The sequence below is a fragment of the Bos indicus x Bos taurus genome, chromosome 11, assembly GCF_003369695.1.
Source record: "Bos indicus x Bos taurus breed Angus x Brahman F1 hybrid chromosome 11, Bos_hybrid_MaternalHap_v2.0, whole genome shotgun sequence".
NCBI classification, from domain to species: Eukaryota; Metazoa; Chordata; class Mammalia; order Artiodactyla; family Bovidae; genus Bos; species Bos indicus x Bos taurus.
Genome location: NC_040086.1, coordinates 94,624,880 through 94,640,882, shown reverse-complemented (window position 1 = coordinate 94,640,882; position 16,003 = coordinate 94,624,880). Strand labels below are relative to the sequence as shown.

Below are 16,003 nucleotides of genomic sequence, written 5' to 3'. Positions count from 1 at the left end.
CTTGGCAGAGGATAGAGTGGCAAAGAGGAAGGCCTGGGGTGTTGGGGGGTGGGCCCTCCAGCAAGATATGGTCCCATAGAGTGATGGGGTTCCAGCGGGGGTAGAGACCTAGACTCTTACTCTGAACCTGAACTTCTAGAGCCTGCCTCATTTAGGGGTCGCCTCCACCTGTCTCCACCAGAGACAGTACCTTCTGTGGATGGTGAGTCCCCAGGACAGTGGCTGGCGTCTACACTGCCCCTCATATACACACAGGCTCCATTACCATCCACACGCATGAGCACGTGTGCACACACAGCACGGACACATTGCACACACACACCCCCATCTATAGCCTTGCACTCATGAGCGCACATGGCCACACACACGCCCACCCTGGACTCACACGTGCTCACACCTGGCTCCCCCGCCTCTTTCTGACTCCCCCAGCTGGGGTCTCACCACATCTGGATCCTGAGCTGCTGCTGCATGCAGGGCTGTGGGCTCAGCATGCGGGCGCGGCGGCGGGCACTGGACACGGTGACAATCACCACCCGGACCAGGATGCAGGTGTTGGCCTGGAGATCTGGTGTCAGAGCGCAAAAGGGGCTCCCCCTCCCACGACCTGTCCCACCCCGGCAGGACCCCTGGGCCTCTCCGCTCACGGTCAGCACGAAGAGCACGGGCCCCACAAAGGCCCAGATGGCGTCTGTGTGCACATTGAGCCAGCAGTGCCCAGTGGCCACGTAGTCACGCGGGGACATGGCCAGGGAGATGGCCACGATGGCCACAGGCACACCTAAGGGAATAAGAAGTGACCTCAGGACCACGCCACCCATTTGGTCGTCCCTGGGAGCCAGCCCCCATCCCGAGCGGCAGCCCCCAGCCGTCCCACAGTAGCGGGTGCACTGGCGGCACTGGGCGATCCAGGAGTGGGGTTGGGTGGGCTTGATACTTGTGGGTGTCACCGGAGCCCTGAGCGGTTGGGAAGTGGAAGAGCTGAGACAGAGTTGAGGCCTTAGGGCTGAGAATCAGCAGAGTTGGAGGCTGGTGACTGGCATGGGCTTAGCTGGTCCCAGATTAGGGAGGCAGTGCTGGAGGCGAGGAGCGGAGGTGGTTGAAGTGGAGGAGGATTAAGAACTGGAGTTGGGTAGAGCTGGAGGTTGATGGAGCTGAGTTTATGTCAAGACACGGGTGCTGGGCGCCGCGTAGTGCTGGGTGATGGTGAAGAGGGTGAGTGTGGGACGGTGGTGGGCATGGGGCGGTGGGTGTTGGACATAACGGAAGCCATGCAAGGCAGGGTTGAGGGGAACAGAACAAGAGTGAGGGGCAGGGGGACCTCACCCCAGCCCGTGGCATAGTAGAGAGGCATCCGAGGGCCAGGGCGCATGCTGACGGCCACCACCTTGCTCCACAGCAGCAGCCCCTCCACCAACATCCAGAAGAAGGCGACCAGAAAGAGAAGGTGCATTACAGCTGTGACGGCCAGGCAGGCCACCTGGACGGGAGGGTGGGCGATCCCCACTGAGGCCAGTTACGGGTGCGGCCCGCCCTGGGTCCCCTGTCCATGCCGGGCATTGCCAACCCAAAGCAGTTTGCGTGGGTGAGGTCCCCGGGTAGTGCCCCGGGCCCAGCTCCAACACTCAGTTTTTCCTCTCCAGGCCTTACTCCTCCCTGGAAAGGGAGCCGGGTGCAGACATGGGGCGGGGGCGGGGGTGGGCAACCCAGAAAAGGCTGAAGGTGTTTTCCCAGCCATCCCTGAGCTCACAAGCCCCCCCTTGCTGGTTGCCCACCTTGTTGGCCTTTGCCCACTCGCTGGCCATGAGGAAGCCCTCGGCAGAGGCCAGGGAGAAGGTGAGGTTCTTGTGGACCGTGGCCCGCTCTGACCTGGGGACCCTGAACAGACAGGGGAGGTAGTAACGGGGACACCACCACCAACCCCCACCCCCCTCAGCCCCAGCCCCACCCACGTCCAGGTGAGCTGGCTGATGAAGGCAGAGAGGGCGGCTCTACAGGGGCCCAAGCCCCAGGGGGGGCCCTGGAGCGGGGTCTACCTGGACCAAGGGTGGATGCCCTTCCAAGGAGGGATGTGGAGGTTGGCTGGCAAGGGGTGGGGTGGGCCCAGGGTGCCACAGCAGGTGGTGAGCTCGCCTTACCCAGCCGCCAGGAAGAGCAGGAAGGTGGTGGAGAGGGCGCAGAAGGACACGCCACAGCCCACAAACGAGAGCGTCCTCAGCAGCGACTCCTCCTCAGGGCCTCTCTGGGGAGGGACAGAGACCTCGGAGGCAGGAGCCCACCACCACCCTGCGCTGATGGGACCAGGCCTCACCCGGCTCGCCCGCCACTTCCAGAACAACACCCACTGCCCCATACCCACCCCCAACGCACAGGCCTGCACACAGCAGGCACTTAATAATGAGCGTTTGCCTGTCCTCCTCTGCTGGCTCTCCCTAAACGGGGCGGGGGGCTGGCTTGCACCGATTTCTCAGCACTGGACAGGAAGTGGCCGACACACCCATGGGGAGGAGACAGCATGTGACGACCACCTGCTGAGGGGAGTACGGAGCTGGCACAAATTACTTACAATGTGTCAAAGGTCCACGCTCTGTTTTCACAGGAAAACTGCATCAGATGGCATGTTTTCCTAGTGTGCTCCCCAACACGCCAAGTGACCCCAGCATTCCTGGGCTCGGGCCCACCTCACTCAACCTCTTGGTGAGCGACCACTGAGTCCTTTTCTGGCTCCAGCCAGCCCACCTCGCTTGGCCTCCTGGAATTTGGCTTCCCCCACCCCCAGTCTGTAAATGCCGGTACCTATCAGAGGGCTCCTGTGGTCGAAGCTCCTTTCACTTCCAACTGCATCTCAGCCACGGCTTTACCTACCAGCTCTTGTTTCCAGCTAAGACCCTCCTGCCCTGAGCACGAGGCCACAGGCCCAATGGACCCCAGACATGTGGTCCCCCAAATCTATTGCCCAGCTGAGCCTCCTCAGAAATGAGTCTCTCATCTTCTAGTGGCCCTGGACCCCCTCTCCCTCAGCCCAGTCTCCCGGTCTCCCCACTGCTCCCTGGTCCAGGGTCCCTCCCTTCTCCTAGGCCCCTCGCTGCTTTCCCCTCTGTCACCACCCCAGCCTCACTCCTGGCACTGCAGGCTCCCTCGTGCAAACATGCTTCACCCGCTTCCACACATCCTCTCCAACAGGACCACCATCCAAGCATGTGAGCCTGGCATTCCAGGTCTGTGTGATCTGACCCAGGCCCACCTTGCCTACCACCACCGCCCACCACAGACATTGCACTGAAAGCCCCAGACTCATCGAAGTTCTAGAACATAACTGGTCTGCCATTTCTAGCCTCCGTGCGCTTCCCTGGTAGCTCAGCTAGTAAAGAATCCACCTGCAACGCGGGAGACCTGGGTTCAATCCCTGGGTTGAGAAGATCCTGTGGAGAAGGGAAAGGCTACCCACTCCAGTATTCTGGCCTGGAGAACTCCATGGACTGCATAAATCCAGGGGTCACAAAGAGTTGGACACGACTGAATGACTTTGACTCTGCCTTTGTTCAGGTGGCCCTCTGTTTGGCATGCCCTTCTATTCAACTATTGTTCATCCTTTAAAACTCGGTCCTGACATCACCTTCCCCTGCCCCCCTCCCCAGCACTCACCTGGACGTCATACACCTGCAACAGGACAGCAAAGTTGGTGCTGTGGTTGCAGAAGCAGGCGGTCGAGCCCTGGTACATGGCAGTCACGGAGCAGCCAGTGGTGGCCCAGGAGCCCCCTGAGTCTGGGCTTGGGGTGAGTAGGGGACAGAGGGCTCTTGAGATGGGCTGCACATGGGGGTGGGGGCAGGGGGAAGCCTTTCCAGAAACCCTGGGCTCTCTCAGTGCCCTGCCTCTATCCAGTTATATGACCTTGGGCAAGTCACTGCTCCTCCCTGGGTCTCTGTTTCCCATCTGTGAAATGGGAGGATGGGGCTGAAACCAGTGATCAGTATTAACTGCATTAATTACTAAGCAACAGTGACTGATCTTCATTCCCTGGTTTTGGATATATCATCAACTCTAACACCCATTCCACAGATGAGTCTCTCCCTACTCTAAGCCCATAGAGTAGGCTTACATAGCTCCTATGACAGGGAGCTCACTACCTCCTGAGTAACAGTTTCTCCTGCCCCAGTTTATCCCCAGCTGAGTGGGGCCTGGAACCACCCCCACAAAGAAGTTGATGAATGGAGGCTAAAAACCCACTTGAGTCCTGCCTCATCCTCAAGTGGGAGGGATGTCTTTTTTATTTTTTAATGCCTTATTTAAAGAACTTGGAAACTCACCTGATACTGAAGTTCCAGAAAGCACAGACAGGCTCCACCAGCTTCGGAGGGAAGGCCTAAGGGCAGCCAACAAGAACAGGGCAGGTATGTGAGCGCACGTGGGCAAGGAGAGAGATCAGTGGATGCAGGGAGACGTGACCTCCTGTGTTTGAGGGGCTGGGGGTTGCCCAGCATAAATCACGGGTGCAGGGGTTGGAGAAAAATGCCAGTGGGAAGGCACAGAGAAGGTGAAATGAGGAGAGTTGCAGGCTGGCATTATGGTTAATATCAAAATCCTAGGCATGAACTAAATGTCCATCCTTTGGGGATTCTGTAAGAGAGCCTCCGGAAGTATTGTGAATTTAGCAAAGCTGCAGGATACAGTATCATTATATAGAAATCAATTGCCTTACTATAAACTTAAAATGAACAATTTAAAGTAGAATTAAGAAAACAATACCATTTACAAAACCATCAGAAATTCTCCCCTACTTAGCGGTGCATGCATGCTCAGTCTTTAAGTCATGTCCTGCTCTTTGCGACCCCATGGACTGTAGGCTGCCAGGCTTCTCTGTCCATGGGATTCTCCAGGTAAGAATACTAGAGTGGGTTGCCATTTCCTCCTCCAGGGGATATTCCTGACCCAGGCATGGAACCTACATCGCCTGCATTTGCATGCGGATGCTTTACCACTGAGTCACCTGGGAAGCCCGTACAAACTAGAAGTATGTCTAAGTATATCCAACAAAAAACCCTCAAGATCTGTACACTGACAACCAGATATCACTGCTGAGAAAAATGCGAGAAAATCTAAATAAGCTCAGCGACATACCTTGATCAAGGACCGAAAGACTCATTGTTAAGATGCTCTTCCATCATCTTATTTCAATTTGGGAGATACAGTGCAGTTCCAATCAAAATCCCAGCAGGTTTTTCCACAGACATTTACAAGCTGATTCTAAAAAAAGTTTTTTTGGCTGTGCCACATGGCATGCAGGACCTTACTTCCCTGACCAGAGATCACCTCTGCCCTCTGCAGTGGAAGTGCGGATTCTTAACCATTGCCTGAGTCTCAAAGGTATACAGCAATGTGAAGACCCTAGGCCAGCCAAAGCAGTTTTGAAAAGGAAGTACAAAGTTGGAGGACTTACATGAACTGATTTCAAGGCTTACCATACAGATACATTAATCAGGACATATAGGATTAGTGTATAGATCTAGGGAATAGAATAGAGAGCCCAGAAATGGACTTACACATATTTGAACAATTGATTTTCCAAAAGGTGACAGGATAATTCAAGGGAGAAAGAATAATCTTTTCAACAAATGGTGTTGGAATGGGATATAGCAAAATATGAAGTTCAACCCCTACCCAACACAATATCCATAAATGAGTTGAAATGAAGCTATAAATGTAAAGGCTAAAGTGTAAACTCCTTTGAGAATATCTTTGTGACCTTGGGATAGGCAAGTTTTCCTAGACGTGATGCAAAAAGCATAAGCCATGCAAGAGAAAAACTGATAAACTGGACTTCATCATATTTAAAACTTATCTTTCAAAAACACTGTTAAGAAAAGCAATCCACAGATTAGGAGATATTATGTACAAAACATATAGCTCAAAAAATGCTTATATCCAAAATACATAAAGAATTCTTACAATTCAATAGTAATACAAATAATTTTAAAATTGAGGAAGAACAAAGCTTGAGGCATCACGCTCACTGATTTCAAACAATATTACAAAGATATAGAAATTATGAGATTGGCATAAAAACAGACACGTAGATCAATGGAACAGAAGAGAGAGCTCAGAACTAAACCTCTGTGTCAATTAGTTTATGACAAAAGAGGCATGGATATATAATGGGGAAACAACAGTCTCTTCAATAAATGATGTTGGGAAAATTGGACAGCCATAGGCAAAAGAATACTACCCATTTCAGTATTTTTGGGCTTCCCTTGTGGCTCAGTTGGTAAAGAATCTGCCTGCAATGTGGGAGACCTGGGTTCCATCCCTGGGTTGGGAAGATCCCCTGGAGAAGGGAAAGGCTACCCACTCCAGTATTCTGCCCTTGAGAATTCCATGGACTGTATAGTCCATGGGGTTGCAAAGAGTTGGACACGACTGAGTGACTTTCACTTCACTCCAGGCAAAAGAATAAAACTTGACTATTGTCTTATACCAGTAGTATAAGGCTACTTGAGGCTTCCCTGGTAGCTCAGAGGTTAAAGCGTCTGCCTGCAATGCAGGAGACCAGGGTTTGATTCCTGAGTTGGGAAGATCCCCTGGAGAAGGAAATGGCAACCCACTCCAGTACTCTTGCCTAGAACATCCCGTGGATGGAGGAGCCTAGTAGGCTACAGTCCATGGAGTCACAAAGAGTCGGACAGGACTGAGCGACTTCACTTCACTTCACTGTCTTATACCATACACAAAAATTAACTCAACACAGAACCAGACTTGAATTTAAGACATGAAATCGTAAAACTGCTAGGAAAAAAACATAGGTGGTAAGTTCCTTGTCATAGCAAAAATATTTAAAAGCCTGAAATATCCAGTTAAACACAGGCAGAAGATATACAGACTGACAATGAGTACATGAAAAGACGCTCAACATCATCAATCATAAGGAAAATGCAAAACCACAATGAGATATTTCCTCACACCTGTTAAGATAGCTGTTACCAAAAACACAAGAAAGAACATGTGTTGGCGAGGAAATGGAGAAAAGGGAACCCTCGTACACTGTTGGTGAGAATGTGAGTTGGTGCAGCCACTATGGAAACAATATAGTGGTTCCTCTAAGATTAAAAATAAAACTGCCTTCAGTTCAGTTCAGTCGCTCAGTCGTGTCCGACTCTTTGCGACCCCATGAATCGCAGCACGCCAGGCCTCCCTGTCCATCACCAACTCCTGGAGTTCACCCAGACTCACGTCCATTGAGTCAGTGATGCCATCCAGCCATCTCATCCTCTGTCGTCCCCTTCACCTCCTGCCCCCAAGCCCTCCCAGCATCAGAGTGTTTTCCAATGAGTCAACTCTTCGCATGAGCTGGCCAAAGTACTGGAGTTTCAGCTTTAGCATCATTCCTTCCAAAGAAATCCCAGGGCTGATCTCCTTCAGAATGGACTGGTTGGATCTCCTTGCAGTCCAAGGGACTCTCAAGAGTCTTCTCCAACACCACAGTTCAAAAGCATCAATTCTTCGGCACTCAGCCTTCTTCACAGTCCAACTCTCACATCCATACATGACCACAGGAGAAACCATAGCCTTGACTAGACGAACCTTTGTTGGCAAAGTAATGTCTCTGCTTTTGAATATGCTATCTAGATTGGTCATAACTTTCCTTCCAAGGAGTAAGCGTCTTTTAATTTCATGGCTGCAGTCACCATCTACAGTGATTTTGGAGCCCCCCAAAATAAAGTCTGACACTGTTTCCACTATTTCCCCATCTATTTCCCATGCAGTGATGGGACCAGATGCGATGATCTTCCTTTTCTGAATGTTGAGCTTTAAGCCAACTTTTTCACTCTCCACTTTCACTTTCATCAAGAGGCTTTTGAGTTCCTCTTCACTTTCTGCCATAAGGGTGGTGTCATCTGCATATCTGAGGTTATTGATATTTCTCCCGGCAATCTTGATTCCAGCTTGTGTTTCTTCCAGTCCAGCGTTTCTCATGATGTACTCTGCATAGAAGTTAAATAAGCAGGGTGACAATATACAGCCTTGACGTACTCCTTTTCCTACTTGGAACCAATCTGTTGTTCCATGTCCAGTTCTAACTGTTGCTTCCTGACCTTCATACAAATTTCTCAAGAGGCAGATCAGGTGGTCTGGTATTCCCATCTCTTTCAGAATTTTCCACAGTTTATTGTGATCCACACAGTCAAAGGCTTTTGGCATAGTCAATAAAGCAGAAATAGATGTTTTTCTGGAACTCTCTTGCTTTTTCTATGATCCAGCGGATGTTGGCAATTTGATCTCTGGTTCCTCTGCCTTTTCTAAAACCAGCTTGAACATCTGGAAGTTCATGGTTCACATATTGCTGAAGCCTGGCTTGGAGAATTTTGAGCATTACTTTACTAGCGTGTGAGATAAGTACAATTGTGCGGTAGTTTGAGCATTCTTTGGCATTATGACCCAGCAATTCCACTCCTGTATATACCCAAGAAAATGAAAATATAAACTCAGAAATGATATATGACTCTGCTATATTTAGGATGGGTAAGCAACAGGGACCTGCTGAATAACACATGAAACTCTGCTCAATGTCATGTGGCAGACTGGACGGGAGGGGGCCTTGGGGGAGAACGGATACATGTATATGTATGGCTGAGCCTCTTCGCTGTTCTCCTGAGACTATCACAACATTGTTAATCAACTACAGCTCAACACAAAATAAAAAGTTTTTTCAAAAGAAAATATATTAACATATGCATCTCCATGTTCACTGCAGCATTATTTTCTAGAGCAAAGATATGGAAACAAGCTGTGTCCATTGATGAATGAACGAATAAAGAAACTGTGGTGTGTGTGTGTGTGTGTGTGTGTATATATATATAGAGAGAGAGATATAGGCTTCCCTGAAAGCAGCTGATAAAGAATTTGCCTGTAATGTGGGAGGTCTGGGTTTGATCCCTGGATTGGGAAGATCCCCTGGAGGAGGGCATGGCAACCCACTCCAGTATTCTTGCCGAAGAGAGAAGAGCCTGGCCTGCTACATTCTACAGGGTCACACAGAGTTGGAAACGGCTAAAGCGACTTAGCACACACGCAGGCATATATATATATATATATGTATATATATATAAAACAGAATATTCAGTTCAGTTCAGCCACTGAGTTGTGTCCAACTCTTTGCAACCCCATGGAGTGCCTTACGCCAGGCTTCCCTGTCCATCACCAACTCCCAGAGCTGACTCAAACTCATGTCTACCAAGTTGGTGATGCCATTCAACCATCTTATCCTCTGTCATCCCCTTCTTCTCCCACCTTCAATTTTTCCCAGCATCAGGGTCTTTTCATAAGAGTCAGGTCTTCGCATCAGGTGGCCAAAGTATTGGAGTTTCAGCTTCAGCATCAGTCCTTCCAATGAATATTCAGGACTGATTTCCTTTAGGATGGACTGGGTTGATCTCCTTGCAGTCCAAGGGACTCTCAAGAGTCTTCTCCAACACCAGAGTTCAAAAGCATCAATTCTTCAGCGCTCAGGTTTCTTTATAGTCCAAATCTCACATCCTTACATGACGACCGGAAAAACCAAAGCTTTGACTAGATGGACCTTTGTTGGCAAAATAATGTCTCTGCTTTTTAATATGCTGTTTAGATTGGTTATAACTTTTCTTCCAAGGAGCAAGCGTCTTTTATTTCATGGCTGCAATCACCATCTGCAGTGATTTTGGAGCCCAGAAAAATAGTCTCTCACTGTTTCCATTGTTTCCCTATCTATTTGCCATGAAGTCATGGGACCAAATGCCATGATCTTAGTTTTCTGAATGTTGAGTTTTAAGCCAACTTTTTCACTCTCCTCTTTCACTTTCATCAAGAGGCTCTTTAGTTCTTCTTTGCTTTCTGCCATAAGGGTGGTGTTATCTGCATATCTGAGGTTATTCATATTTCTCCCAGCAATCTTGATTCCAGCTTGTGCTTCATCCAGCCCAGCGTTTCTCATGATGTACTCTGCATATAAGTTAAATAAGCAGAGTGACAATATATAGCCTTGACGTACCCCTTTCCTGATTTGGAACCAGTCTGTTGTTCCATGTCCGGTTCTAACTGTTGCTTCTTGACCTGCATACAGATTTCTCAGGAGGCAGGTAAGGTGGTCTGGTATTCCCATCTCCTTCAGAATTTTCCACAGTTTGTTGTGATCCACACAGTCAAAGGCTTTGCTGTAGTCAATTAAGCAGAAGTAGATGTTTTTCTGGGATTCTCTTGCTTCTTCTTTGCCTTTTTTGCATTTCTTTTTCTTGGGAATGGTCTTGATCACTGCCTCCTGTACAATGTCACAAACCTCTGTCCATAATTCTTCAGGCACTCTGTCTATCAGATCTAATCCCTTAAATCTATTTGTCACTGCCACTGTATAACCGTAAAGGATCTGATTTAGGTCCTACCTGCATGCACACATATATAAAACAGAATATTATTCAGCCATAAAAAGAATGAAATCTTGCCATTTGCAACAATATGATGGACCTTGAGGCTACATTAAGTGAAATAAGTCAGACAGAGAAAGACAAATACCTTATGATCTCACTTATATGGGACTCTATAAAAAAATAGTCAGGATCATAAAATACAGAGAACAGATTGGTTGCCAGTGCCCGTGGGGCAGGGGTAGGGAGAAAAGGGTGAAGGGAGTACAAAAATAAAATTAAAAGAGAGAGGATCTATATGGTTTGCATGGAGAAATGTCAGTAATCAGAAAAGCAAATAGCAGACTAATGTAAACATTTTTGGAAAAAAAAATAAAGAATATTTCCTATTTTTTAAAAAGCCCAATGACATCTCAAAAAAATTTTAATTAAAAAAATGAATGAAAACTGGGGAAAAGATTTGAACTTATATTTAACGGAGGAAGATATATGAATGCCTGATAAGTGTATAAAATGACGCTCAAAATCATTGATCTTCAAGGAACTGCAACTTAGAACCACAATGAGATGTCAATACAAAACCATTATAATGAACATCGGGCAACAACATAGATGATACTCAAAACCAACATTTTAGCAAAAGAAGCCAGACTACAGTACACATTATTTGGTTCCTTTTATATGACACTTTAGGAAAGACAGACAGACACTTTAGGAAAGTCAGAGTGGGGAAGGCTGACGGGGAAGGAGCTTGAAGAAGCCTTTGGGAAACGTGGACAAGTTGAGTATCTTGACTGGGGGCAGTAGTACATGAGTATATACACTGGTCAAAACTGATCACATTGTACACTTAAAATGGATGGTTTAGTGTATGTAGATTTATGTACTTTAATCAGATTGATTTTTTAAGAAGTCTTGAGATGATATACAAAAGACATAAGCTGTGGTGTATGAGTGCATTTGTGTGTGTGTGTGTGTGTACATGTGTCCAGGATTGGTGGTTTTGGGGAAAGCAGACTCTAACTTTCCCTGAAATGCTCTAAAGTTTCAAAAGCAAGAAGGAATGTGTTTTACATGTAAAGAATTAAATGACATATCCTGCTGATATTTCCATGTCAGTTTATATCAAAATACCCCATTCCTTACATAACCTCAGCTGATATTCTATTTGTAGCTCTACAAGGCTCTTTTGTTGGGGAAGGGGGTGCACTGTGTGGCATGCAGGGTCTTAGCTCCCCAACCCGGGATGCAACCTGTGCCCCCTGAAGTGGAAGTTCTGAGTCTCAGCCGCTGGACATCTGGGAAAGTCCCTACAAGGCTTTTAAAGTAGTCCCCTGCTGATGGACATTCAGGCTACTTTCATGCTTACAAAGCACACTGCACGGTGGGCTCTCACATCGCCTTGTGTGATCTGATAAGAACCACCAGTTTTTTGAGCCATGAAGAACTATAACAAAATCCCAGCTCTGCCACTTAAACAAACACTATAACAAAATCCCAGCTCAGCACCAGGCACACCAGCTTCCCTAAGCTCCTGTTTGTGGAATGGGCAGTTGGAAGATTAAATGAATGCTACTTATTTAAGGCATCTGCCATAAAGTAAGCATGCAATGCATTACTTCCCTTCTGCCCCTCTCAAAGACAATGGCGTGGCTTGTGGATGTGTATTCTTCTTGAACAGTTTTAGACTTTGGTTCTCCAGTGAACAAATATTGGGATGTGTGTGTGTGTGTGTGTGTGTGTGTGTGTGTGTGTGTGTGTGTGGAGGGCACAAAACCAGGATAACTGTCCCAGGTGGCTGTTTCCCAGAAGCACCACACAGTACCTGGGCCTGGTGTTGCAGGTGAAAGGTCACAGCTGTGTTGGCCTCCCCAGTTTCATCCCACACTTCAGAGGAGATGATGGCTGACCCCACCTGGGTGCTTAGGAATCTGTGGGGAGAAAGGGAGCTTTTAAGGGCACCAGGTGTCTGTGGGGGAGAGGTCACACGTGGCTGAGGTCATCAAAGATGATACCCCTAAGTCCAAAGAAACATTAGCAAGAGCCCTGTGCGGGGAATTAGGGCACCTGGGCTCCTTTCTTGCTAGCAATTTGGCTACCCTGGTGGCTCAGATGGTAAAGAATCTGCCCGCGATGCAGGAGACCCGCCCGGGTTTGAACCTTGAGTCAGGAAGATCCCCTGGAGGAGGAAATGGCAACCCACTCCAATATTCTTGCCTGGAAAATTCCATGGACAGAGGAGCCTGATGGGCTACAGTCCACAGGGTCGCAAAGACTGAGTGACTAACATTTTAATTTTCTATTCCCTCCCTGAGACTCAACACTGGAGCCAGGACCCCAGGCAGGAGTCGAGCCATGTTCCCACCAGCACATCTTTGCCAGGCCTAGAAATCTGTGTGTGTCAGGGGTGAGCAGGTTTGGCCCTGGGCTGCCAAGGGCAGATTTGCCCACCAGAATGGGGGTGGGTTCTGGGAGGGGACAGAGGCCTGGCCTTCCCTGGGGAGGACATCCAGGCCCTCAGCAGCCTACTGGGTGGCACCCACCTCTGCATTCTGCTTGTTTCTTCAGAACTGTCAGGGGCCCGTGGCTCCTGGTCAGGGGCCCCCAGGGTGTGCTGGAAGACACTCGAGCTGAACCAGCTGTGGATCACGGTGACTCCAGAGAGGCCTGGATGAACAGGAGGAAGGCTGAGACCCACCCACTGACTGAGCAGGCACCACAGGTTGGTCCCGAGGGAAAAGCTCTGCCTACTTTACAAACAGAGAAATCGAGGCTCATAGAGGTTAAATGACCTCCTAGAGATCACACAGTTAAGAAGCGGGCAGAGCCAGAATTTCACCAGCTATAGTTGACGTGCTTAAACTGGCAGCTCCACAGCCCTTTGCCCCTTATCTTAATCCTCCACCCCAGGTGGCATCCAGAGAAACTGCTTGCGGTTTGAGGGGAGGAGACTAAGTGAACATCTACTATGGGGTAGGTGTTTAAGCTCCTAACAACCCAGTGAGGTGAGTACTAATCTTACAGATGAGGAGACAGCTCTGAAAGTTGCGGTGACTTATTCAGAAGAGCAGAGCTAGGAACTCTGAGGGCTGAGGTTTGACCCAGACCCCAGAGGGTCCCACCACCTGTCCGCCTTGCCCACCTTTCCCAAGGAGCCGCCTCACTTCAGCAGCAGGGATGAGGATGTGGCCGGGCCCCTCTGGATGCCCTCCGGGCACCGTGAACACGTAGCCCTCCGTACTGGCCTCCCTCAGGTGTAGGCGCCGCACCTCCAGGCCTGGGGTCAAACAGGGCTGAGTGGCTGCACCTCAGGAGGCAGGTCTTCATGCTGGGCTGGCCCAGCTGGCAGGGTCTGCTTCCTCTCTCCCTGCCACACACCCAGGAGGCCACCATTCCTGGATGGTGGCTCAGCAACTTGCCCAAGGTAAATCTGACATTTCCAAGTCCAGGGGGACAGGGTGGCTGAGAAGGGGGAGTCGCTGGGGGGCAAACCCTGAATATCAGTGAGCCGCCAGAAACCACTGGGCCCCTGAGAGACCCAAGTTTTGCCTGACGTTCGACTGTCAGTGCCTGCCCACTCAATCTGTTATACAAACATTCACGGAGTCTGGTCCTGAGATGCAGAAATGATTCAGAAACAGCCCTGGCACTCAGGGAGCTTCAGGCTGAATCATATTAATTGCCACAAAAGCAACAAAAGATATGTTCAAAACACCAGGGTAACAGAGAGAGGAACTGACTGTTGGGAGAGAGCTAAAACTGGGGAAGGCTTCCTAGCAGAGCTGATGCTCAAGCAGGGTTCTGAAGGATGTACAGGAGTTTGCTAGGAGATCGAGAGAGTATTCTGGATGGAGGGCACAGCATGGGCCAGGGCAGGAACAGAAAGGAGTATCTGTGGGAGTCAGAGAGCTCCCAGTTACCAGGGCTGAGGAGGATGTCTGAACCCAGGTCCCACCCGCAGCCCAGCTGTGTGGGACAGATTGGGGCAGGCTCACCAGCATGGCGGTGCTGGAGGTGCATTCGAGGCCGCTCGGAGGTCAGCACGGAGTTCAGCAGGGGTGCCAGGCGCTGCACACTCGCCACCAAGGCCATGGGTCCGCCAGCCACCTGGGAGGAGGCCGCAGCTCAGCCCCTCTCACTCTCCCCACCCCACTGCCACCTGCCCTGACCGCTGGGGTTAACACGTTCTCACGGATCTGGGAGGTGGCCTGCCTGCTCTGGACTCTCAGAGGCTCTGCCTGAGGGCATCAGGATCAAGTCCTGGATCCTCAGCCTGACATTTGAGGCCCTGCCTGATGAACCTTCTCCGGCTTCTCCAACCCAGTCCTAAGCCACACTGTCCTCGACTCAAGCTGAAGGCCCCACAGTGCTCTCTGCCTGCTGGTAGGTTGCTTGCCAATGGGGCACACTCAGAAGGCAGAGCCATGCCTTTTGCTTCTTTGGTCTGACTCGGTGTTAGATCTATAACAGGTGCTCAAGTTTTAGCTTCCTAAAGAAAGCCATGGGCCGGGGTGTTGCTGGATGGTGCTGGTGAGGACAGAGAGGGGATGGGGATCGTGCATGGCTGGGACCCCTCCTCTGTGCTGGCCAGGTCACCTAATTTACACCTACTCCTCTCTATTGCCTAAGCAAGGCAGGTATGACCATCCCCATTTTCCAGGGAAGAAACCTGAGGTTCAGAGTCCAGTTTGCCCCAGTCTGCCATAGTGTCTCAGATCCCCAGTAAAATGTGGGGTTACACCCTCCCCAGGATGGGGAGCACCACCTGGAGAGGTGAACATCCCACAGAATCAGCCTCCTGGGTTGTGCCATCCACACCCCACCCTCAAACCCAGGTTTCAGTTCTGTTCTGAGGTCACAGGGGACCATGCCTGCTTCTGAAGCCCCAGAACTCTCAAGGCGATGTTCACAACCCCATGTTTTCTCCCTTCTCTGAGCTGATGATTCCCAGGTCTACAGCCACTTCTGTCATGACGAGATTTCCAACACCCTCATTATCTGTCTCTTCTATTCTCCATGGCTGAACACTTAGTATAGAGGACCTCCCACTTAAGGTGGTCAGTGATTGTTGGATATGGGAGGCCCTTGTTGACTAGTGGCTCTTAATTTTTAATTTCAGAAGCTGTTGTTCAAGAGCAGTTGTTTGTGGAAGTTCAATTTATAAAACAGGAAAACGAGGAGCTTCTCCAGCTCAGAGATGGGTGCTGACTTGCCCACGGCTACACAAACGGGTGACAAGGTAGGAACCAGAGCCCAGGCCCCTGTGGCACCCAGCCCTGCCAGCCTCACCTCACTGACTGACAGCCACACACCAGCCAGCGGCTCCTCCAGGACCAGGCTGGCCACAGACATGACGGCCTGGCCCAGCTGCTCCCAGGGCCCTGTCGTGGGCTCTGGCTCCCACGTCCCAAGGGCGGCCACTCTTTTCAGAAAGTGCAGGACAGCCAGCAGTGCTGCTGGCCCCAGTGGAGCTGCCTCCTTTGCCAGGACTCCCTCCAGGATTCTCAGGAAGTTGGCGGCCTCCGTCAGGGACAGGTCTCCGTGGGCTTCAGAGAGAGGGTCAGGAAGGAGCTGTGGGGCAGAGGAGCCACTGATGGTGGGTCTGGCTGTCATAA

The 16,003-nt window shown here is 50.0% G+C and overlaps 1 protein-coding gene across 1 annotated transcript in view; it reads right to left on the bottom strand.

Annotated features, from left to right (window-relative positions):
- The window catches only part of ADGRD2 (adhesion G protein-coupled receptor D2), a 30,086-nt gene that overhangs the window by 9,291 nt on the left and 4,792 nt on the right, over positions 1-16,003 (bottom strand). The window contains exons 8-19 of the mRNA XM_027556236.1: positions 15,678-15,959; positions 14,384-14,495; positions 13,531-13,665; positions 12,932-13,055; positions 12,214-12,319; positions 4,308-4,363; positions 3,643-3,769; positions 2,136-2,239; positions 1,773-1,875; positions 1,324-1,477; positions 645-778; positions 442-557 (exon numbers count right to left, since the gene is read on the bottom strand). Of these exons, the coding sequence (XP_027412037.1) occupies positions 442-557; positions 645-778; positions 1,324-1,477; positions 1,773-1,875; positions 2,136-2,239; positions 3,643-3,769; positions 4,308-4,363; positions 12,214-12,319; positions 12,932-13,055; positions 13,531-13,665; positions 14,384-14,495; positions 15,678-15,959 (1,553 nt within the window). The remainder of the gene's footprint in view (positions 1-441; positions 558-644; positions 779-1,323; positions 1,478-1,772; positions 1,876-2,135; positions 2,240-3,642; positions 3,770-4,307; positions 4,364-12,213; positions 12,320-12,931; positions 13,056-13,530; positions 13,666-14,383; positions 14,496-15,677; positions 15,960-16,003) is intronic.